The 24,744-nt window shown below is 41.0% G+C and overlaps 1 protein-coding gene across 1 annotated transcript; it reads left to right on the top strand.

The window, feature by feature from the left end:
- The first annotated feature begins 1,232 nt into the window (after positions 1-1,232).
- On the top strand, positions 1,233-22,132 carry LOC134493219 (probable E3 ubiquitin-protein ligase makorin-1). The gene is made up of 8 exons (XM_063297597.1): positions 1,233-1,383; positions 9,122-9,241; positions 11,168-11,490; positions 12,201-12,304; positions 14,073-14,278; positions 15,314-15,424; positions 20,609-20,753; positions 21,212-22,132. The coding sequence occupies exons 1-8, from the start codon at positions 1,307-1,309 to the stop codon at positions 21,365-21,367; spliced, it is 1,242 nt and encodes a 413-aa protein (XP_063153667.1). The 5' UTR covers positions 1,233-1,306; the 3' UTR covers positions 21,368-22,132.
- Positions 22,133-24,744: the final 2,612 nt, after the last annotated feature.

Raw genomic sequence — 24,744 nt, 5'->3', positions numbered from 1 at the left:
GCAGCCCAGAAAAACCAACCAAACAACAACACAACCATGATATGGGCTCAACCACACATCCTGGGGCTTGATGACAAAACCAGATTTTCAAGGCCGTACAAAAGACCAGCAGGGTTGGGGTGAGCCTGATCTCTAGGGGAATATGTTCCAGAGGGCAGGTGCCACAACAGAAAAGTCTCTCTTCCAGGGTTCTGCCAGATGACACTCCCTGACAGACAGGATCTGGAGCATGCCTCTCCTGCTGATCTAACAGAACAGGAAGATACAATCATAGAGAGACAGTCCCACAAGCAACTTAGTCGTGAAGGGCTTTAAAGGCAACTACCAGCACCTTGATTGAATTCGGAAGCACAGTGGCAACCAGTGCAGCTCATCAGATCCAGGCTATAGACAGACATTTATGTGTCCGTGTTGAATTGAAATCTTTATGAGGACTAATATGGGTAACAAACACCTACACAACATAATGCCATTAGAAAAGAGACCCTCCAAAGTCTCAAAGACTTTGAAGCGGTGGTGAACTGCAAAACAGTTGGCAGATTCAACTTTTATGGACATTTACAGGTGTTTTGCCTCCATTCTCTGCCGTCTGAGTTTGTATTTGATCATATTGATCAAGCAGCGTGATTAACCATTCTTTGGATAAATAACAGTATGTTTTGGCTTTCTTGTTTGGCCAGACTCTTGTCTGTATGCTCTGCTTCCTCTCAGTACAATCCTGGTTGTATGTATACTAGTAGTCCCTTGGAAGTAACTATTTTTGAAAGAAATCCATTACCAATGTATTTTGTTTTGTCTAATCTGTACATAAAATAGTTACATAACGTTTTTGTTTGGAAACGAACTTGTTTGGGACCTATTTTATTGTAATTTGGTTTTCGGTTGGTAAAAGCTAGCCGTATATAGAACAAACTACTACCCTACTAAACTTCGTTTAAGTCAGGAGGATTTGAGAACATAAGTTCAGGATGGATGAGCCCCATTCTCAAATGCAATGTGTCCCCCATTTGTCCCCTCTGCAAAAACGTCTGGAGCAGCTGCTGAAGCATTTCGCTTCCTCTGTCAGCGAGGAAAGAGAACTACCTCCCCTGCTTGAATCTCTCTTGCACGTTGAAACGGCGCGAAAGAAACCTGTTCAAATAGAGGCAAGTCACTCCATTCGACCGCTTAATAAAAAGCGGGGTGTGTCCACTCTCCTTTCTCCAATGGGCTCTTCTTGCTAAACTCCTCCTCTGTCATAAAGTGCCTCTGGGAAGAGGGACAGGCCAAATAGATTTGGGAGTTTCTGTGTCTGCCTGGAAGTACGATGGAGTCTAGGTGGGCTGTAGGAGGAGGCGCTCGCCAGGCCAGCAAGAGACCCGGATCTAGTAGGACCCCATGCAGGTATGGCGTTTTTGGAGCGAGACCTTGAGCACCGTCTTTCCTCTCGGTTAGATCGCCTGGGGGGTGTCTCGTGCGACGCGCGCTCTGATAGTCGTGCTTGCAATTTTCCTAGTTGCTGTCGTCTAGCTTGGTGGGCACGCTGGCGGACGCGGGACAGGGTGAGGTTTAGGCGCTACTAAGTAGCTGGCTGGAGTACTTAAAGTGATTCAGTAACAGTATTACTGTGTTGGGCCCGGCTGCTGAGTGATTCCTTCCCAGTTGTAAGCCAACTTTCTTGCTTTTGTTTCTGCTTGCATCATTTCCCGCCGAGCGTCGCTCCTGGGGGATGCGCGCGCAATCTGCAGCTCGAGCGGGTTGCTACGATGGCCTGCCGATTCTGCCGCAGAGTCGCGGTGAGAAAGTGAATTTTTTGCTGCTTTCTTACGAACTCTGACTTGGAGTCATTTTCAGGGCGCGGCACTGAATCACGAACGGTAAAGACACGCCTTTGATTCCAGGAAGCACCCGCACAAAAATGGAGGGCCTCTTCCTGTTTTCTTTTTCCTTTCAAGTACAAGGATACAACTAAAGCCGCATTTAGGCTTAGCTAAAATTAGGCGGGAATCGTTCGTTTTTATCCCATGCTTATGGGAGCATAGGTTGGTGGCTGCTGTGTTAGTAACTTTCCAGTGTTAGTGGCCTCTTAGCCTTGGGAGAAATACCAAATAGGCTTGCCAGTTTTTACTCGCCCTGCATTCTGGAATAGCAGAAACAAAGAGCTGAAATTGCACTCAACTGCCAAACAACGCCCACTGCTCCTCCTTGCACTACCACGGATCAACATCCCTGCTGATCGGTAAATTTAGTTTCTAGGAAAAGGTAACCTCTTAAAAGGAAAGTATGTGCCCCTCTGCTGACAATAAAGTTGCTCTTATGAAACCATCCGTACCTTATGTGATGATTTCAGTTACAACTGCTTACCTTCAATACATACTGTTTTTAACATTAACTACAAACAAAATAATTGTCTACAGAATAGCTTTCCCCAATCTAGGCTGTCTCTAAAGGTGCTGGAGTTCAGCTCCCATAATTCCTAGCCAGAGTGGCGGGGGGGGGGACCACTACTCTTACTCATGTCAGGTATTGTAGTGAAATAATTGATTACTGCATGGTGACCATGTCTAGATTAAAGGTCTGCAATTTGGCTTTTGGTATCTTTGTGTGATGATCACCATATCCAGCATCTTTGCATAAAGAGCACCATTGTCATGAAATGTTTGGTATCCCCGTGTAAGTAACAGGATTTTATTTCCCTCCACTTTTTAAAAAAAAATTTCTTGCCTACATCACTGTTTCTTTCATTGCTCCTCTCCTGCACTATTTTTCTATGACAATACAGTAGCCAAGTTTGGGAGAGCCTTTTCAGCTTCACAGATCAAGTGGAAACATAGTTTTCCTCTGCTCTTGTTAATTTAATTTCTCAGCCTTTGACCCTGGAGGAACCCTTGAAATACGTTTCAGGCCTCGCGGAACCCCCACACATTCAGGCTCAAATAGAGGCCACAAGTTACAAAATTATTATATTTGTTTCATGTGTAGGCCTGTATATACGTGTTAACAGTGTTCTTAAACTAAAAATAAAGAACGAAACTTACCTCTTTAATGTGAAGTTGCCCAGATTTGAAATAATTTTTTAAAGTAAACTGTGATCTCCCAGGGAACCCCCAGTGACCTCTTACAGAACCCTAGGGATCCATGGAGCCCTGGTTGAAAAACCCTGCATTAGAAGGTAGAGAAGAGGTGGGGAACAATGAAGGCAATGGTCATGTAATAGGTTAAAGATCAGGAATAGTTTGATCCAGATGCTGCTTGCAAGCCATTGTTCCAGTTGGTTGAGACGCGTCCCTTCCCCAAAGCCCTGCTCTGAACCCAAAATGGCTCTGTCTACTGTTACTATTCAGCCAATAAAAGGGCATGGAAAAGGAGATTTGTAAACCACTTCGAATGTGTTGCAGAATGCTGGGAAAGCCTTTAGCCCAGGAGAGATCAGAAAAGACACACACCAGGCATTTCTATAAAAATAATTTATTTACAAAAAGCAAAACATATTTAAAGTACTTAGCTCTCATTGAGAGCTACCTAGCTTGGCTACAAAGAAAAAGAGGAAGTAAGAAACAAGTCGGGCAGGTTCCTCCCCCCAGGCGATTTGCATCAAGCAGGTGAAAGGAGACAATCAAATACAACCTCTTCACCCAGCCAAAATGATTAGGCACAATAGCAGTCTTAATCGTTAGTAGGAAAACATCAACACTCCCCTTTTTACACTATAGATTAAGATGCAAACCAATCTTCTCTGACAACTTTATATGTCTTTCCATTCACATTATTTTACCATTATCTCCCCTTTGGTTTAACAGAAAGCTACCATTCTTCCTGTGTTTTTCCAAACCTAGGTTGTTATAATTCCAAGGCTTTTTAATGTGAAATGGCTTTTCATGCAGGCTTCAGAATCAAGCCTTTGTTTTTCTGTTGATGTGAACAGCAGCAAATCATCAACATAAATGCACAGATACATACAGCCTTGTTTGTCCTTCTTCATATATACACAGGGATCTGCTTTTCCTTTTTCAAAACCAAAATTCTGCAGTTTTTCATCTACTTTTTGATTCCAGGATCTAGCAGCTTGTTTTAACCCATAGATTGACTTCTGCAGTTCACAGACTAGATTCTCCCCTTTTTCATAGCCAGGGGGTTGCTGCATGTATAATCTGTGATCTAAATCACCATAGAGAAATGCAGTCTGAATGTCATAGTGGTTAACTGACATTCCTTTTAGTGCAGCAACTTTTAACAGTAATCTAATTGATTCACCTTTAGTAACTGGTGCAAAAGTCTTGTCAAAGTCTAAATCTTTCCTTTGAGTGAACCCTTTTGCAACCAACCTTGCTTTATATTTTTGGATTTTGCCATCAGCATCCCTTTTCAGTTTGAAAACCCACCTACAACCCAGACAGCATTCATTGGGAGGTAGATTTACCAGTTTCCATGTTTTATTTTCTTTCAAGGATGCTAATTCCTGTTGCATGGCAGAATGCCAATTTTGTGCAATCTCAGGTGGTAAAGCATTCACTTGTTCTAAAGACTCAGGTTCTGTGAATATGTGAAAAGCCTTTACTGTTTCAGCCTGAAAACGTGATGGAGGAACGCCTTTATTACTCCTCTGAGATCTGCGAGGTAATACAGGGCTTAAATTGTGACTCCTATCACTTTCCTGAGAAGCATCTGTCTCATCAGACAGATCTTCAGTTTGCTTTTCTGGTTTAATGTCCTCATCAGGCAAAAGATCACCATCAGCAAGTCCTTGCTGTTCTCTTGTGGTGGTCAGATCAACTGGAGAGCTAGAATTTAATCTCCCCCAGTTTTGTTCAGCAAAAGCGCTTTTGCTAATTATTAATTTCTCTCCCATTATGAACCTGTAGCTCCTCTGGCTTTGTTCATAGCCAACAAAGATGGCTTTCTTTGTTGTGGGGCCTCCTTTCCTTCTCTGTTGTTTTGGAATATGAACCCATGCAGTGCTACCAAACACTCTAAGATGGTTTACCTTTGGTTTCACACCATAAAACAAATGGAATGGAGTGTCCTGAATCACAGAGTTATACAATCTGTTTTGTACATAACAAGCAGTCGATAAGGCCTCTGCCCAATAGTTAAAAGATAATTGTGAATCTTTAATCATGCATTCCATCGCATTTTGCAAGGTTCTGCCCTTTCTTTCAGCAACACCATTTTGCTGAGGGGTGTAAGGGTTAGAAAGAATTTGTTCTATCCCTTTTTCCACTAGGAACCTTCTGAATTTGTGAGAAAGGTATTCCTCTCCTCTATCACATTGGAGTGCAGATACAGGCCTAGGGAATTTTCCATTTGCCCATGTCACAAAACTTTTAAATTTCTCAAATGCCTCATCTTTATGTTTTAAGATGTAGATAAATGTGTATCTTGAGAAATCATCAATGATGGTCATTCAATACCTTGCTTGTCCAAGACTTGGAGCAAAAGGACCAATAATGTCAGAGTGTACAATTTCCAAAGGTCTAGTTGCAACTCTGTCACTGTGCTTACTCACAGGAGCTTTTAGTGTTTTGCATTCTTTGCAAACTACACAATCTAAGTATTTGTCACAGGGTTTTATCTTTAGGTCAGCACACAGCTGTGGCATTTGTGCTATATACTTGAAATTAGCATGACCAAATCTCCTGTGCATCAGGTGTACACATTGGTCATGATATGGCATGTTGCCAACTGCAGCCTTGCAGCTTGGCTTCCTTGCATTTTGCACAATGTACAAGGAGTCTTTTAACATACCAGTAGCACACAATTTCCCATTTTTTTGTATCTCACAACCATTTTTCTTAAATGTTATGATATACCCTGTTGCAGCCAATTGTGCCACAGATAAAAGGTTTGATTGTAAATTTGGCACATACAGCACACCTTTTACAGTTTCTCCTAAGCAGGATAAATACAAGTCACCTTGTCCCATAATTTTGGTCACAGACCCATCAGTTTAGACAGTGACACAAAAGATCTTTTACAATTACATAAATGACAACTGGCCCCAGAATCTAACACCCATACATCAGAATTACCCTTTTCAGCAACCTGTGCAATTTGGGTTGTCTGAAGAGCCTTCTTCTGTGTTGCCCTTGTGTTCTTCTTCTCTGTCTTTCTACTCTTGGGTCTCATGGCACAGTCTCTTTGCAAATGTCCAGCTGAACCACAAGTGAAGCATCGCTGGCTGGCTAGCGCTGTGGCCTCAGGTTCTTTTCCCTTCTTTTCCCTCATTTTCTGGTATTGCAGCTTTCCAGAAGAGATGGGGGGGATCTTTCCTCTCTTTTCTCCCATTCAGCGAGTAAGCGCTGTGTAACATACAATGGGGTGAGGTCTGCTTCAGGCATAGCCTCCAGGGTACAAATCAGTGTGTCCCACGTTGCATTCAGTGAGGACAGGAGGATATATGATTTTGTGAGAGGTGTAAATTCCATTCCTCTCTCCTGCAACTCAACAAACAGCTGCTGAATATAATGCAGGTGCTCAGGAAGGCTATCTCCTTCTGCAAGGTAGGCTCTGTACAGCTTTTTCGTCAGGGTAACTTTACTCCCTGCTGTTGCCTTTACATACAAGTCTCTCAAAGCGTCCCAGAGTTGCTTTGCAGACTGCATGCCTCGCACGTGGACTAGCTGATTGTCCTCAACTCCCAGGATAATGGTGGCTCTAGCCCGCTCATCCTGTCTCAGCCATTCAGCACTGGGATTTTGGGGGTTTTGTTCACCAATTGGCAGCCAAAGATTCTCTCTGCGAAGATACATCTCCATCTTCAGGGCCCAATTCAAATAGTTGGTCTCTGATAGGTGCTCCAGAGGCATCGCTGAGGGCTGGGAGGTAGCCATGGCTTCTTCCTTCTTTTGCAAGTCACCTCAGCTGGCTTCTTTGTTCTGTAGACCAGCAGTTGCTGGAAAATCTCCAGGTGGCTCCAAAGAAAATCTTCACAGGTCTTTGCTACCTGCCTTAAAATTGTGCATGAGGTGTGGAGCTGATCTCTCTGGGTTTTACTGGGCTGTTTACTGGGCACATAACCTGTTGGAGAATGCTGGGAAAGCCTTTAGCCCAGGAGAGATCAGAAAAGTCACACACCAGGCATTTCTATAAAAATAATTTATTTACAGAAAGCAAAACAAAAGCAAAACATATTTAAAGGACTTAGCTCTCATTGAGAGCTACCTAGCTTGGCTACATGTCGGCACAGAGAAAAAGAGGAAGTAAGAAACAAGTCCGGGCAGGTTCCTCCCCCCAGGCGATTTGCATCAAGCACGTGAAAGGAGACAATCAAATACAACCTCTTCACCCAGCCAAAATGATTAGGTACAATAGCAGTCTTAATCGTTAGTAGGAAAACATCAACGGAATGTTGTATAGACAAAAAGGTGGAATATAAATTTAATAACTAAATAGTATAAATTGAGAGCAATTAGGAAGATTTTTTGTCTAGCAAGGATAAAAAATGCATCTCGGATAGTTTCAGAGGTGACTCAGGCTGGTGGAATGGGAGTTTGAAATTGACTTAATTGCATGGTGGCCATGTCTAGAATAAAACAGTATTGACAATGGGATTAGGGCCCAAAGCTGTGCAGATGAAATCCTCAGGCTTCCTAGACTTCTCCTTTAGTTACCCATTTTTCCAGGTCTTCCCCCATTCAAATAATGTCAAGAAGTGGTGCATTTTCTTCCTACCTCTGATCCTCTACCAGAATGTCAGTGCTTGGAATCAAAGAATTGGAAGGAACCTGATTCTGCCATTTGGTTCATCTAATCCAGCCCTTCGTTCAGTGCAGGAAACAAGACATCCCTGGCAAATGTTTACCCAAGGTTTGAAGACATCACAGCCAAAGGAATCTCACATCTCACATCTCACTCAGTAAACAGTTTCACTGTTGAACTGCTCCTGCTGTTATTCAAGCATTCAAACAGAATCTGGCTTCCTGTAATTTAACACCATTCAGATGACAGAAAATAATTTGTGGATTTCTTGTGTGTGACACCCCTTTAGGTACTTGAATAGTGTTGCTCTTTATTTATAATTAAGCCTCTGGATGGGGTACAACAAAACCCTCAAACATATGTACATAATAAAAATAATAAAAACCTAGTACAACAACAGTGTTAATTATATATCCTAAGGCCAAATACTTTTTGGAACATCGTTGCTTTAGCCTGTCATTTCCATGGTTGTGTTGAGCTCTTAGTTTATCTGAGTATTAAAATGTATTTTTGATGCAGAAATTCTGGTTTTGAACCAGCCAATCCATGTATCATTTTTTAAAAGTATTACCTCCCTTTCATCATGGTTAACTAATTTTCTTTCAACTCACACTGAAGACCTAGAGTGAGCTGCTTTGCTCTATTAAATATAAATAGAGCAATCTCCTCTGAATTAATGCCTTTGTGAAATCATCTCTTAGCAATCAAAAGATGAGAACAGCTCTTCCTGCATAAGATTGATATTGCTGGCTATTCCTGTTATAATATATACCCCTTTCCTGGAACTATGAGCTTGAAAATGGCATGTTCCCATTTCATTTTTAAAATTCCAAATGTTGTAATGAAAGATGCTTCATAGGTCTACATCTGTGTAATGGATGTGCCTATTAAACTTTCTAGTCTCTCATATCATTCCATTTTTTTTCTGTTTTGCATTTTCTGTTTTCATTTAGCAAACCATTAACGATGATGAGAAAGGGTGTTTCTGGTAAGAATTGCAGATGACCCAAAATGGAATAAAGGGCCTTCTTAGACTTCATAATAGAAAATAGAGGGAAACAAGACTGAGGTGTGACCTGCAGCAAACTGGAAATTTGATGGCTATCTTCTCTACTTCTTAGTGAATGGGCCATATGTGAAGGATGCAAATGCATGCCTGGCTTAGGTAGAGTAAGAATTGATACCTGCCAGAGGTCTGGTCTAAAGGGGTGGCAAGGGGATAGGGATAATTTTCCATTAAACTGACATTACTAAATGCCACTCTTTATATAAAAGATTGTCCATCCTTGTGGGGCCTGATAAGTTCAAACTTAACCTAAGATGGAAATGCATGTAAGTTTAATACTGGTTGTACTATTTTTATTGAGATATTGTCATCTAGATGGCCCTATTAAGAATAGAATTCTGGTTCCTACTACACATTTCATTATTATTTTGCTTCTAGGAACTTTGCCCGTGGAGCCTGCAGATGGGGTCAGAACTGCCGATACTCCCATAATAGGAAATCTACCCAGATCTGCAGGTATTTCCAGAATGGATTCTGTGGCTATGGAGACCGTTGCAGGTAAATATTCTTAAAAATATATCATCCCTACATCCCTCATATCTACTAGATATGGAGGATTAGAAGTACAGTTGTGCACAGGGTGGAAAAAGTTTGCTTCAAACCTAGAACAAACCACCAGGTCTGGAAATTCTGCCAAATTCTTCTAGGTCACCCATAATTCACCAGGACTGAAATCTGATTCCTTTGGTTCCTGGTTTTGAACAAATCAAAACCTAGATGGAGAAAGTAGGGCAAGGCTGATGCATGTTACCCCTTTGTCCTTTCCCCATAGTAACTCGCAGCATGGCATATCCCCTAGCCCCCTTGATCTTCCCAGTACCTTCCCTCTGCCTCTTCAGGGGTCATATCTCTCCACCCCACCTTTTCCCTTGAACTTCCTAGAGCGTCACCTTCATTTATGTTCCAGAATACTCTCTCCATTCATTTCAAGCAACAAGAAAACTCAGAAGGCTTGGCCTATATTCCGCATCAGCCGACAGCTGCTTCTAGAATGGTCTTCTGCAGCGTGGTATCTTCTAGATGTTTGGATTACTGCTCCCACCAGGAGTTTCCAAGGAACTATTCTATAGTAATATTCCCCAATCTGGCCCTCAATAAATTCCCAAATATGTCCATTCTAGCTAGGAAATAAAAGATTTGCAAAGCCCTAGTATAATCTGCCTTAATGCCTGGCACATAGGGGACAGAAGGTGTAAGTGTCCATGAAGATATTGGAAATGTGTCTTGGTGCTGGTCTGCACCTAGAGGCAGAGAAAGATGGACTGTGAGAACTGTGATGCAAGTTCTGATGCAGCATCCCTTTTTTGGTTTTGCTCTTAGTGAGCTACTTCAATTTAGGTTTACTTTCCAGGATTTTGCAGTACTCTGTACTGGCTTGAATATTCCTCTGTTGGCTAATCCATGACATATTTAGAATTCTTTAAATGTTGCATAGCAGCAGGAAATTGCTGTCTAAGAAAGGTCTTAAATACTTTAAACTTTACTTTAGGAAATTTTGGGGTCAGGGGAGGAAGGTTTCATATTACTCCATATTGCGTATAGTGGTGTTGAAGGTATAATGGCTTGAAAGTGAAAATAGAAATGTCCAGCTTTCCCACTTAGGCAACACACTATGGGTTAGTAATCAGATTTTCTTCTGGCTTCTTGTATTAGGAGTTACTTGGCTGGATTCACATATCGTGCTAAGCCATGGTTTATTGAGCAAGCTATAGTGGCCTAGTTTGTAAATAATACTGAGCCATAAGCCATGGACACACACATCATATTATGCACAAACCATATCAGGCTTTTGTAGTCCTCTTTCAAAATCCATGTTAATGGTAGATGCTACAGTTTCAAAATGAAATGGTACACAGATAATTCCTGTTCTGATCACCTTGTGAATTACACAAACAAACAGCCTCTTTTAAGGACATTATAGTCTTACACATAGCTTGAGAATATCATTTGTCCCTCGTGCTGAATATCATGATTATCAGAAGGCACAAGTTAGATCCAGATTGTCCAATCCATACATGGAAACAGTATGAATTCACAGAAGGCACTAGGATCCAGTAGAGGTGGAAAGAGAAAGATCAGACAAGCCCCTTTCAAGTTTGTGTCTCTTGCCCCTCTCTCATCTCTCTTGCTGCTTTAGATTTCCTAGCACTCAGGACAACTTTGAGGAAGCACTGAGGTTACTTGGGGAAGGGGCATTAGGAAGGAATGTTTTCTGACCCCCTTCTCTAACAGGATTATAGTAAGCACCACTTGACAACCATTTTATACAGCTATAATGATTTCTCTCTTGTGGGTTATGAAAGTGCAATTGCATTTCCCTGAGGGTATGGGTATGACACTTCTAAAGTGCAAGGACAGATATGTTTGTTATGCTCTCAGTGAGATACTGCTATCACTCCATCTCACTGTTCAATATTTCATTAGCTACCAGCATATCTCAGAAGCCCCAGCCGTGAACAGGTGTGGTATAGCGTTTGTCTCCCATGGACTGGAAGGAAGTGGATTGTCACTGAACCGACGGGGGTCAGAGCCAGCCATCTTGCCAGAGGCTTCAGTCAGGAGCTGCGGAGGGTCTCGGCTTGAGTCTGAGCCAGCAGTCTTGAGCATGGGGCAGCTGCAAACAAACTTTGAAAGCATGAGCATGTCATTTGACGAGGAAGATGAAGACAAGGAAAAAGCCTTCACTCCTTGGGATCCATCAAACTCTGCTCTCAGCAAAGAATTTGTCCCTAGGGAGACCACTGCAGGTAGGTTTCCAGCAGAACTAATGGAATGAGGTTGTGTGTGTTTTATATTTTATTGGAGCATTCATAAAACACATGGAACTTCTACCACCTGAAGCATAGCACCCATGAGATGTTGCATTATCTTGGACTCATCATTTCAGGTGGTCTTTTGATTCTTTCTCCATTTTCCAGACCTTTATTATTTGGTAGCTAATGTACACTTTTCTCTGTCAAAGTATCTTTTTGTGCCAGGGCTGTTTTTCATTGTGTTCCATTTGAACCATGAAGGCACTTCATATCCATCCTTTGAGGATCTTCAAACAGCAACCAAGCTTATGGGAGCTACTTTCCTGAGTGGCTCTTGTGTTGCAAGAGTCCATTTAAGTGACCACATAATTGGGTCACTTTTTAACAGTTATTTAACGTGCATGTCTCTTGGCTTAAGTGAAAAGCTCTGTATTTTGCATTAAAATAAAGGGGTAGAGATCCTTTACAACCCACCCAGCTGAATGGCCATTTAGTCTTTCCACCACCATCACTGTTGGCAACTGAAAAAAGTTCTGTCACTGTTTCTTCTGATTTGTCCTTCCTGAGATACATACTGTTATTCTTTTTGAAGTTGGTAAGAATGCTGGGTGTGTGATTTTTGTGATTTAGACACATGTATAATATTATATAGGGTGGGGTGATGGGAAAATGTTTTTCTGGCTAGCTATGTTCCTTCTGCTTAGATTCTAGCTCCCAGGAACAGAAAATTGGTATCACATCCTTGAAATCAGAAAGTGAATCCACCAAGGAGACTGCTTCTGCTTCTCTCCTCTCAGAAGAGTCAAAGGTAGGTGGGAGAGATAAATAACAGAGAACAGTAGATGCTACCATCTAGAAGCATGCTCTGTTGTTTTAATATCCTAGGACAACAATTTTGTTGTATGCAATTGCATATGGAATATGCAGGCTGTTATATTTGGGGGTTAAATGAAGAGTTGTATTGTTCCCACGTTGAATCAAATTATCCATTCAGTCGTATCTGACCCTTGGTGATTCCATAAGTCAGCTCTCTCCATGATTTCCGATCTTGTACAGCTTCTTTCAGTTGCTTTATATTTTGGCCTCTGTCTGCTTTGATTACATCCAACCAGCGCGTTCTTTGGCGTCCTCGTCTTTTGCCACTGACCTTTCCAAGCATAACGTCTTTCTCCAACGATGTTTATCTCATGACATGACCCAAGTAACTAAGTCTAAGTTTTGTTATTTTTCCTTCTAGTGACATGACCGGTTTTATGCACTTCAACACTTCTTTATTTGTTATCTTTGCAGTCCAAGGGATGTGCAAGAGCCTCCTCCAACACCGTAGTTCAAACAAATCAATTTTCCTTCTATCCAACTTTTTCATCATCCAACTTTCACAGCCATATATAGTTATGGGGAACATGATAGTGCGGACTAGTGTACACTTAGTTGTCAAGCTGACATCCTTGTTTTTCCAAATTTGATTCATACTCATCATTGCTGTGCAACCCAGCATGATTAGGTGTTTAATTTCTTGGCTGCATGTCAGCCATGTACACTAGCCAAGTGTACATGCTGGTCCCAAGCCCGGACAAATGGGGAGGGTTAAGGAAAGACCTGGCAACCTACCTTGTAAAAAATTTTGCCAAGAAAATTCGATGTTCCCATGTACTGAGATCTTAAAGCATCTTTGAGAATTCAGACTAGTGTACACTCTGTTGATGGGGATGATGTCTCCAGAAATCACTGAACTGAACCTTCTTAGCCAGCATGGCCAATGGTTGGAGATGCTAGCAATTGTAATTCAACATCTACAGGGCCCAGCTTTGCTCTATGCACATCCTTGTTTCTCTCCTTCCATCTGCCTTTGCCTGCAAACAGGTTCTACAGGCTGTGAACTAGTTGGGTTAGGCAATCTTTGGAGAGAGAGAGAAATGGAATGGGTAAGGAACAGATGTGAGGAAGGGAGAAAGAGTGGTGAAATAGGAAACAAATAGGTAAATGAAAATCAAATTCCTGGGAGGCAAATGATGGTGATATAAAGAGAAAAAAACATGAATGTTGCGCAAAATATTTTTTATTTTATTATTTTATATTTCTTTGTGTTAAAATATGTTTATCAAAACAAAGCCTAATTATAGTGGACTTTCCTACCCTTCTATCTTTTGGTTGGAATTTCTGAGAATTGCAACTGAATACATCGAGGGGCAACAGTTTGGGGAAAGAAGTTCACCCAATGAAGGCTACTGTTCTCTTGTGCTTGATACTAAATCCCTGGGCATTTAAATGTTAGCAGCTAAGCATTTATATAAACTCTGCTTAATTTGTTTAGAGTAGCAGACTTTCTCTTCTGTGGGACAGGAAAAGCATACCAAGAGCTGCCAGTGAGACAAGGATGTGTATGATTGCATGAGTCTTGCCCCAGTCATCCTCCTACCACTCACAATTTTCCTTTTATCTAAAGCTCCAATAAATAGGTTATATAGGAACAAACTTCTAAATTTAAACTTGTGAAAGAGCAATATGCAGAAAGGATCTATCCAAGATCTGTCTTGTTTTATACTACTGTTAAACATTGTGATGATCTTTTTTAGGCAATTGGTAGTTCAGATGCAGCAACAGAAGCTGCAGTGGCACAGAGCAAGGATGTGGTATGTGGCATCTGCATGGACAAAGTCTCTCAGAAAACCTTGCCTGAGGAACGTCTGTTTGGCATTCTTCCCAACTGCACCCATGCCTATTGTGTGGGCTGCATCCGGAAGTGGCGGAAAAGCCGAGACTTTCACAATACAGTGATAAAGTAAGTTTTCCATGGCAATTTAAGGCCTCCTGCCTATATAAATGGAATCTTTATGCGGGTTAATATCCAACCTCTTTCCTGGCCAGTATTTGTGTAGAGAGACTTTGTACCCTCTAAGCTTGTACTTCCATTGTCTATCATGCTCGTGTGAGAAGCTTTTAATTTCCATACACTCTTTTTCCTACTGCACTGAGCTACTTGGAGGAAAAGAGGAATACACAGGAATTTTGAAAGGCCAGTTTTCAAGTGCAGTGTATCATTGCCCTCTACAGTGGCAAAACTAAAAAAACAACCAAGAACCAAGGCCTGGAAAGAAAAGGGTAAGCTTGATTCTGCAAGGCTTTCCTTAGGTTTTATGGGATGCAGTCCCATTTTCAAGAAGAGGAGCAAACCATCATACATAGCATAAGAATGATGTCAGATGTAGATCTATAATGCCCATGACGTGCATTTTCAGGTCAATAGGAAGGAATAGGGACAAAGTCACTCTGTTGGGGGAAATAATGGGAGCATACTCCACCCTGCCTGGATGGTTTGAGTTACATTGAGGGTCTTATGGCAGAAAGGCAGAATATAAACCATAAACAAATGTCCTAGGTCATAAACGTGTGTAATAAACATGCATAATGTTTGTCACACAAATCATTATTCTGAATGCATGGAAATAATGTCTAATACATGCCAGGAAGACTGAAATCTAATGATATGACAAATCAAACATGAGGGCAATACTTAAAAATAATCCTGTCCATTATACCCTCAGCAGGAGCTATAACTGCAATCGATATGACAAACCCTAATTTGTAAATCTATATGGGAGATAATGGACTTTTCATGAATTCTTGAAATTCTCATATTGTTAACCAACATCTGTTGCAATTTGCTTCTGCTTTACTGCTAAGGATATTAATGCAGATCAAAATTCTGAAGACACCTGATCTTGTTTAAAACCTCTGAGGCTTTTAGTACTTAAGGTTGGATCACATTGACAGATGAATTGTCTACTGTGTCTTATACAATGTATTCAACTTCCAGAGGTTGCCCAGAGTGCAGAGTCACTTCAACTTACTTTATTCCCAACAAATACTGGGTTTTTGATACAGAAGAAAAGGAAAAACTGATTGAGACTTTTAAGGCACGGACTAGGTAAGTAGCTGCCTTTCTGGTGAAAGTTATGTGATGATGCTTGAGGGTCAGGGAGTTAGTAGTTGGAGCCTGTGGTTGTGGTTTCAAGTTATTGTTGTTTGCCTTTTTATTTCAGCTGTCCTTACAGCCTTTCTTATGCTGCTTTGATGTTGTGTTAATTTTGTTTGTTGTTAGCCGCCTAGAGTAACTATGGTGAGATGAGCAGCCTCATGCATGCATGTATACATACATACAAATAAGTAGATTGCAGTCCTCCAGGTGAACCCAGAGCAAGAGCTGTGGGAAGACAACCAACAAGGAGGAGCTGAAAGAAATAGTTTATGGTCAAGTGTGTCATTTAAAAAGCCCAAGGAATTGTAACTTGCCTTAAATAAGGATTGGGATGGCATGTTGGCAGAATGCTGGGAAAGCCTTTAGCCCAGGAGAGATCAGAAAAGACACACACCAAGCATTTCTATAAAAATAATTTATTTACAGAAAGCAAAACATATTTAAAGGACTTAGCTCTCATTGAGAGCAAGCCTGGCTTGCTACATGCCGGCACAGAGAAAAAGAGGAAGTGAAACAAGTCCGGGCAGGTTCCTCCCCCCAGGCGATTGCCATCAAGCACCTGAAAGGAGACAATCAAATACAACCTCTTCACCCGGCCAAAATGATTAGGTACAATAGCAGTCTTAATCGATAGTAGGAAAACATCAACATGGCATTCCTCAAGTTTCCCTAAAATGATGGCCCCGCCCCCAAGATGGCGATGAAGCCGTAGCCTCCGTAATGGGCTCTTCCATTCATACCTTTTAAATCATAAGTATTACCACGGTCAACGTGGGAAAACGAAAAGTGACAGAACGCCGTCTGCAACACAACTGCCAGCCAAGCCATTAAAACAGCAGAAGCTTGATAGATTTATTACAAGCAAGCAAGTCTCCCCTGTAAGTAACATTTCCCCGCTTTATCTAACAGACAGATGCAACCCGCTTGAGTGGGATTTGCAGGCTGAGATCGAAAGCTAGCAACTTTTAGACCTTTCCTCGTCACTGATAGAGAATGCTTCCTCTCCACAGGCAGTTGCTGTTAGCTCAGCCACTGAATGATTTATACAGGAGGGAGACATGGATTCTAACCCTAAATCCCTGAAAGAACAAAATGCACTGGACTTTATAACTAGGCATAGCCTACTCACTGCACAGACTGTTTTTCAATTTTTGACTTGCTGACTACGATTAAGGATAAAGTTGACTCCCTAAAAGAATCCTTCATGAAATTTACTGAGGGTCAGCCTAACCATATTATTTACCCTACCAAATTAAATGACTGCTTTACATGCAGCCAACAGAGGAAAGGAAGAATTTACCTCCAAATCCATACCTTTGAGAGGGAGTGCCAGCGTGGGGAAGGAAAAGATAAGCAGCTCCACAGAGAAAGGAGTGAACAATGAAAAGTATTCATTGAGAAAATGTCTTTTACAAACTAATAAGATAACTTTGTAAATCTTAAACAACATAACAAACAGAGGCAGATGGGTATCAAAAAAAAAAGCGATTATTCAGTCCCGAAGTCAGCTTTTACGCTGTGAAAGGAAATCTGTGGACTTAAAAAAGGTAGAATGGCTTCCATCCAGAGGCAATTATAGTCCTGCTGGCATTTGGACAGTCTGTGGTACCCAGCATGCTCTTCAAAATGAAACCTTTTTTGAGTACATTTTCAATCTTTGCAGTTCGTGTTTTTCACTTTGAAGAAGTTAGATCACTTGTGGCTCAGCGCAGCCAAGAGGGTACTGGCGCTTTAAAATACGATAGTAAAACTCTCCCAGACAATTTCAAGGACTTTTCAGCAGCAGAGCCTCTGCCAAAGAAATGTTCAAACAACTAGCCCATCCTACAACTACACAGCTGGCAAACGATTCACTTGAAGAAAGCCTGATCAACTCCTTCAGTGCTCTGTCAGACTCAAGGCAGGCCGATATACTTCAGAGATTAGATGTTCTGAGAGAAGCCTTAATGACAACTTGTCAAGCAGCCAAGCCATTAATAAATTTTGCCCTACGAAATATTCAGGACGATAAGGACAATTTTAAGCAACAACGTGAAGGTAATCCTGAAAAAGAGCAATCTCTTGGCACTCCCACAACTGCTATAAAAAATCAAGAGTTACAAAATTCAAAGGCAGCGTCTGACTTGGTGGATCTCTCTGCTTTTAATTCATGTCCTAATAGCCCTCTGAATGTATTAGAAACTTCAAAATCAAAAATTCTTGTAGTTGCACAGGCTCATGCGACTGGGCCTCCTCATCTCCACCTCTCCAACAGTAGTACCTAAGTCTATACCCTCATTGAGGCAAATGGCCTTGGATTTTTTGCTTGACCTGTATTCTGCCACTCTGTTGATTATCAATGTCCCAAGCTGTTAGTTATAATGACTCCTGTCTACACCCTTTGTAACACATTTCACATATTGTTTATTTGGTTTTGTTGTTTATTCGTTTAGTCGCTTCCGACTCTTCGTGACTTCATGGACCAGCCCACGCCAGAGCTTCCTGTCGGTCGTCAACACCCCCAGCTCCCCCAGGGACCAGTCCGTCACCTCTAGAATATCATCCATCCATCTTGCCCTTGGTCGGCCCCTCTTCCTTTTGCCTTCCACTCTCCCTAGCATCAGCATCTTCTCCAGGGTGTCCCGTCTTCTCATTATGTGGCCAAAGTATTTCAGTTTTGCCTTTAATATCATTCCCTCAAGTGAGCAGTCTGGCTTTATTTCCTGGAGGATGGACTGGTTGGATCTTCTTGCAGTCCAAGGCACTCTCAGAATTTTCCTCCAACACCACAGTTCAAAAGCATCGATCTTCCTTCGCTCAGCCTTCCTTATGGTCCAGCTCTCGCAGCCATATGTTACTACAGGGAACACCATTGCTTTAACTATGCGGGCCTTTGTTGTCAGTGTGATGTCTCTGCTCTTAACTATTTTATCGAGATTTGTCATTGCTGCTCTTCCAAGGATTAAGCGTCTTCTGATTTCCTGACTGCAGTCAGCATCTGCAGTAATCTTTGCACCTAGGAATACAAAGTCTTTCACTGCTTCTACATTTTCTCCCTCTATTTGCCAGTTATCAATCAAGCTGGTTGCCATAATCTTGGTTTTTTTGAGGTTTAGCTGCAAACCAGCTTTTGCACTTTCTTCTTTCACCTTCATCATAAGGCTCCTCAGTTCCTCTTCACTTTCAGCCATCAAAGTGGTATCATCTGCATATCTGAGATTGTTAATGTTTCTTCCAGAGATTTTAACTCCAGCCTTGGATTCCTCAAGGCCAGCTTGTCGCATGATGTGTTCTGCATACAAGTTGAATAGGTAGGGTGAGAGTATACAGCCCTGCCGTACTCCTTTCCCAATCTTAAACCAGTCCGTTGTTCCGTGGTCTGTTCTTACTGTTGCTACTTGGTCGTTATACAGATTCTTCAGGAGGCAGACAAGATGACTTGGTATCCCCATACCACTAAGAACTTGCCACAATTTGTTATGGTCCACACAGTCAAAGGCTTTAGAATAGTCAATAAAACAGAAATAGATGTTTTTTCTGAAACTCCCTGGCTTTTTCCATTATCCAGCGGATATTGGCAATTTGGTCTCTAGTTCCTCTGCCTTTTCTAAACCCAGCTTGTACGTCTGGCAATTTGGTAGCCTGATGCTATTCTGTGCCTGGAAGTAGATGATAATAGATGTGGATTTTGAGTTGGGGCTGACAGAGGCAGCAAGAGTTTTAGTACCATTGGATCCAGGATGCCCACAGGGATTGGTGAAGTCACTGTGCTTTCTTTGTGGAATGTCGTTCTGTTACCCAGGTGTGCAGAGAAACAATCGTGTTCTGATTGCAAAGTGGATTATTAGCATCTGCTCTGGACTTGGAATCTGTGATATTACTTCTATGCAGATATCAGGTCAACGCTGCCATTCTTTGACATTGCACACAGAGAATACATTTTATAGAACTCATTGGGGTTGCATACAATTCACCTAAAGCAATATTGTCTTAGAGTCTAATATTCATCTTACTATATCTCTCTCTCTTCCTTTTTATTGTATACTATTTTACCTTATCTTTTATTCTTATTTTACCCTATCTTACTATATTTTATCTATTTTATCTCATTCTAGCCTATTTTATCCCATTATATTGTATCTTATTTTGTCTTACTGTATTTTACTGCAGTTGATGTTTTGATATGGTCAAATAGACTAATTAATAAAGTATAATCAATCAATCAACCCTAAAATGATGACTACCATAGAGGAGGCTTCATGTATGTGCATGCATGTAATGTTCCTGTCACTGTTAAAGGATACCCTATGGCAGTGACTCCAATTCTGCCTGTGTATTTTCCTGAGAACCAGTTTGGTCTAGTGATTAAAGTGCTGGACTAGGAGCAGGGAAATCTGAGTTTTATCCTTGCCCTAGTCACAAAAGGCAGTTGGATGACCTCAGGCCAGCCACTCCCTCTCAGCCCTTGGAAGAAGGCAATGGCTAACCATTTCTGAAAATGCCTAGAAAACTGCAGGGACTTGTCCATGTATTTTCCAGGAATCAGGTCTGGCTCAAAGGTGAAAACAAACCAATAACCTACTTTGCCACACAAAATTTATTTAACAACCTAGGACAAAGTTGTTCAGCTTCTAAAGTCTGTGATGTAATTGTTAAGTTGCTGGACTAGAATTGTGGAGACCCAGGATCAAATCCAGACTCAGCTGTGGAACCTCATTAGGTAACTTTGGGTCAATCACTATCACTTAGACTACTGTACCCCACAGGGTTGGTACGTGTATAAAATGGTAGGAGGAAGTGCTATGTAGAGCTTCTGAAGGAAAAGCAGGATATGAATAGATGTGTCATGCCTATATTTTCAATATTCCCAGCTAGCACACATTTGTAGGCAACCGGTGGAGGGAAGTAGAATTACAAATTTAATTCAGATTCCTGATCTCTTTGGCTTTCAACCTTTTGTTTGAATAATTGGGAAGAAGTTACTGATTAAAGGATTATTTTGTAATTACATTAAGAGGGTAACTCAATATTTAGCTGACATTAAGTTGCGGTATACCATTTTTGTACACCTGTCTACAAATTAAAAAAAACCTTTTTATTAATCGAGTGAGATGCCTGCTGCTCGTGTTCTAATAATTACTTTGCTTCTTCTAGCAAAATACATTGCAAATTCTTTGTCCGAGGCAATGGTCACTGTCCCTTTAAATCAGAATGCATCTACCGGCATGAACTTCCTGGTGGCCAGGTTCCCACTGCAAGGCTGAGACAGAGAACTGACCGGCGGAGGCGGCGACCCTTTGTAAGTAAAACTACTTCCTTATGCTTGAGATAAGGTGAATCATTTCAGCTGTTCACTGAACAAGATACCCATTTCAGAGCTGACTCCAGACAGTTCTGCTATGCCTCCCTCAGTCTGGTACTCTCTTATAATTCTCAGCCATGCTGGCTGGGAATTCTGGAAATTTCAAGGGCGTCATGTTGGACAGGGATGCAGCATGGAAGTACGTTATTTTGAGTTCCATAATGTTGCAACCAGTCTTGGACCAGCCTTTGTCATCCTATTTATAACAGTTTGTTTTCCTAAAAATTGCAGATAAAGTTAGTGCTACTTACTGGATAAACTTCATTGCCTTAACAGGTCTGCTAAAACCTGCCAGTGCTTTCAATCCAAATCCATTTTCTGGCAGACTGGTGGAGTGATTTTATGTCAATGTGTTATTTATTTATTTTTTTTCTGGCATGTTTCCCATATCACAGGTCTATAATCCATCTCCATCTGAGAGCTCTGAAGAGGATGATGATGATGATGATTTGTGCCTTGTCCAATGGGCTCTTACCTTTGCGCTGTTGCACAGAGATACAGACTTCGACTTTTCAGACTTTCTCTGGGATTCAAGTGATTCTTCTGACTAGATGATGATGTCCTCTTCAGAGGCCATGTGTACAGTGTCAAGTGTCCTTGGAGGATGGGTGAGGGATGAAAGGTGTCTTTATTGTAATAAGCTTAATGGCTTTTAGTTTTCTGTCAGATGTATTACAGTATTTTGACTGGAACCCATAAGCTGGGAGAACACAATGCAAGGACTCATTCTATATTGGGGAAGGCCTTCTAATCCACCAGGCAAGATATTGCTATCACCACTGTCAGCACATAATGTACATCTCACCAATTGCACTGCTGTGGCCCTATCCCTTCCTTGCCTTAATTGTTGCGTTTTCTGCATTCCCTCCCACCCTTACAGCTGATCACATATTGGATTTCCCAGTATGGCATCTATAACAACCTCTCAACAGAGCCTTTTGGGAGGATGCTGGGATCTTCCGCTACTGTGTGTATTCTGGAGAAGTTGAGTGATTACCTGTGCTCATGCTGCTGCTTATTTGTTTCCTCAGGAAAGCTGGTTGGCTGAGCAGTGCTATTTACAGTAGGCAGCACCTGCAACTCGCTGTTGTATAGCAGTGCTGCTGGGTGTCTATATAGTAGGCCTAATTTGGGGGGGGTATTGGGGGGGAAGTATAAGTCTTGAAATTTTAGTATTGGTGCAGTGATCAATTAGCAGTGGAGGCTTAGAACACTGTTGTTTAAACCCTTATGAGATGGGATCAGTAAGCCCCCATACATATTTTTTAATTCCAGAAATATCTGAAGAACATGAAATAAAAAGATAACCATGCAAACATTGTTCTTCCTAGTGATTTTTTATATCACATCAAATGCGGTCTACATCAAACACCTGTATTCAAGAAATACAAACAAAATATTCTGTCTTTTAATGTCCCCATTTTTTACTGTATTTTGTCTTTTTCCTCTTTTAATACTGAAATACACTGTGTTGAAGAGACTGACAAAAAGATAATATTAAACAGCTCTAAGGAGTAGAGCTTGGGCAAGCTCTGCAAATGATTTGGAAGAAGTGTACTACTCTGCTATTCATTAAAGTAGCCTGAGTTATGTTTTGGCTTCCATAGGGACTTGAAAAAATGTAGTTGCTTTAAGGATCTGATTCCTTAAAGTTAAGTAAAGTAACTCTTCAAGTAGCAGCATCAGGCTCATAATGAAAAGGAGAGAGGTTCCTGTGCTTGCATTAGGTCCAAAGCAGTTCTTCCAAGTCATTTTTGAAGCAAAGCTAGCACAATTTATTATGCCTGCCCCCCCGCCCCAAAGATTTGAGTGTGAAAATGCATTACTCAAGTAATATTCCCAAACATGCAGATTTCTGATTAAGGGGACTCCTATGGTCATTCTTACAAGCTATAGTATAGAAAAATCTTCACTAACAAAATACTCTTATCACTCATCTTTCCCTCTTAGAGTTTTTGGGCAGCTTCAAAGATTGTTCTCTAATTTAATTTCTTAAATTGGGGTTAGTATATTTCTTCCATTAGATATGCTTAATAGGTACTGCTGCTTTTAATCTTTCCTTAGACCAATATGGCTTTAAATTATATTCTTCTGAAATGGGATTTCCAGCCCTCAGTCTAGATTTTCACTATCCACAATTCCCAGCAGTATTATTAAATTTGCTCACTACTGACCTATAGTGCTTGATAGACTGCCCTCAAGGGATGCTGATGATGGAACAAAAATTTCCTTTATCCATATTGAGCTGCTTACTGCTTCAGTTTCGAAGGCAAAAAGGCTGTTTTGAAGCATACTGGTGCAGATGACGTCTTCAGATCTTAGGCCAAAAACATTGTTTCCTGGGATCACACTCTGACACTGCAGGGCAGCCATGCAATCAAATGAAGTACAGTACTCATCTCTGCATTCCATTGCAAATGTCACTTTTTTGACTGGTTAAAGAAGGATGCAAAGCACATAGCATGAAATTATGAAGCCATTGTATAGCTTGTTTGAGTATAATTAATGCTGGCCTTACAAATTAAAATTGTTTTATAATCAAAACTTCACAAAACTGTACTAAAATATGACTTCATCATTTGTGCAATAGACCACTATGGCTATGTGATATGTGAACCCAGCCATTCTAGTTTTGTCAGCCATACTGTTCATTGCTTAAACCCATCTCTGTTTTAAACTGTTACACAAGCAATATTATAAGACAAATCTTAATAACCAAATGGTTTACATAAAGGACTTCTGCACAAGTGGAAGGGTAAGGTTGCTTCTATTTCCTCACTTCACTTCTTCCTTTCCTTTCTGTCTGCCTCCCATTCTCAATGTCTTTGCAAAGTAAGGATGGCAAAATTAGTATTAGAAAAAGATCCTTATTTGCAGAATGTTATAATTGAATGCTTCAACTCCAAGTAATAGTGATTCAAATTCCAGAAATAATGCAAAAGCCTGAATAAAAAATACATATAACAAGACCTTTTAAAGCAGGCCATCTTAATTTTATTAGTTTAATAATAACAGTAGCCCGTTAGTAATAAGACAACCTGATGCACAAATGATATACTACAGTATTCAGTACTTACATTGACCATGTTTTTAAGCAGTCAAATGGAACAAAGGCCATGATTAGTGAGCATGTGCAAACAAGGACTGGAGTGCAAAACTGGAACAATCCCAGTGAAACCAGAATGTATGGTAAGCCGTGCGTACACATCTGTTTACATACACATTGCAGCTAAACATACGCACTGAAGCTAAAACAGTATTTTAAAACTGATTTTTTACAGTGTCAATTTTAAAAACCTGAGAAATGTTTTAAAACGAAATCTCTGCATGTATGACCCATTCTAACTCATTTCTAGCCAAAAGCTATTACAATTACAAAATACTGAAGAATTACAGGCATGCATATATTTTGTTTTTCAAAAGTCACAACTTTTAGATATGTGGACTTCAACTCCCAGAATTCCCCAGCCAGCATGTCCACGTTGCAGTTTCCACTGAAAAACATTGCTAACAACAAACTTTAGGGATCGTTGGGAGGGAACAGATACTTTGTTCATGATTGGTTTTCCACTTGGATATGAAGAATTTTATGCCCACATCATTTCGAAGATTTCGGTTTCAAAGTTCTCAACGCTCAAGCACGCCCTTTCTCTTTCATTTGCTCTAGAGCAGTGTTTCTCAACCTTAGCAACTTGAAGAGATACGGACTTCAACTCCCAGAATTCCCTACCCAGGAATTCCTTTTTAAAAAACTAGTCTCCCGATTTCCAATGGTTTCCTCTCGCGGAAGGCTCAAGTCCGGAGGTGGCTTTTACAGTACGGGAAGGAAGGCGCCCCTCCCATTTCAGGGCTCAATTCCACGCTGATCCTGCATGTTGGAGGCCTCTCAGATGCTTATTATGTTCAACTCCAAGGATCAGACGTCCTT

Source organism: Candoia aspera, chromosome 3, assembly GCF_035149785.1.
Source record: "Candoia aspera isolate rCanAsp1 chromosome 3, rCanAsp1.hap2, whole genome shotgun sequence".
NCBI classification, from domain to species: Eukaryota; Metazoa; Chordata; class Lepidosauria; order Squamata; family Boidae; genus Candoia; species Candoia aspera.
Note: the sequence above shows the minus strand (reverse complement) of the source record. Positions and strands in the feature narration are given on the sequence as shown.

Bases quoted from the DNA above. Each gene is read 5' to 3' on its own strand.
- LOC134493219 (XM_063297597.1), top strand. From the start codon at position 1,307: ATGGAGTCTAGGTGGGCTGTAGGAGGAGGCGCTCGCCAGGCCAGCAAG. The intron at 14,279-15,313 runs GTAAGTTTTCCA...TTCAACTTCCAG, and splicing joins TTTCACAATACAGTGATAAA to AGGTTGCCCAGAGTGCAGAG. The intron at 15,425-20,608 runs GTAAGTAGCTGC...TGCTTCTTCTAG, and splicing joins ACTTTTAAGGCACGGACTAG to CAAAATACATTGCAAATTCT.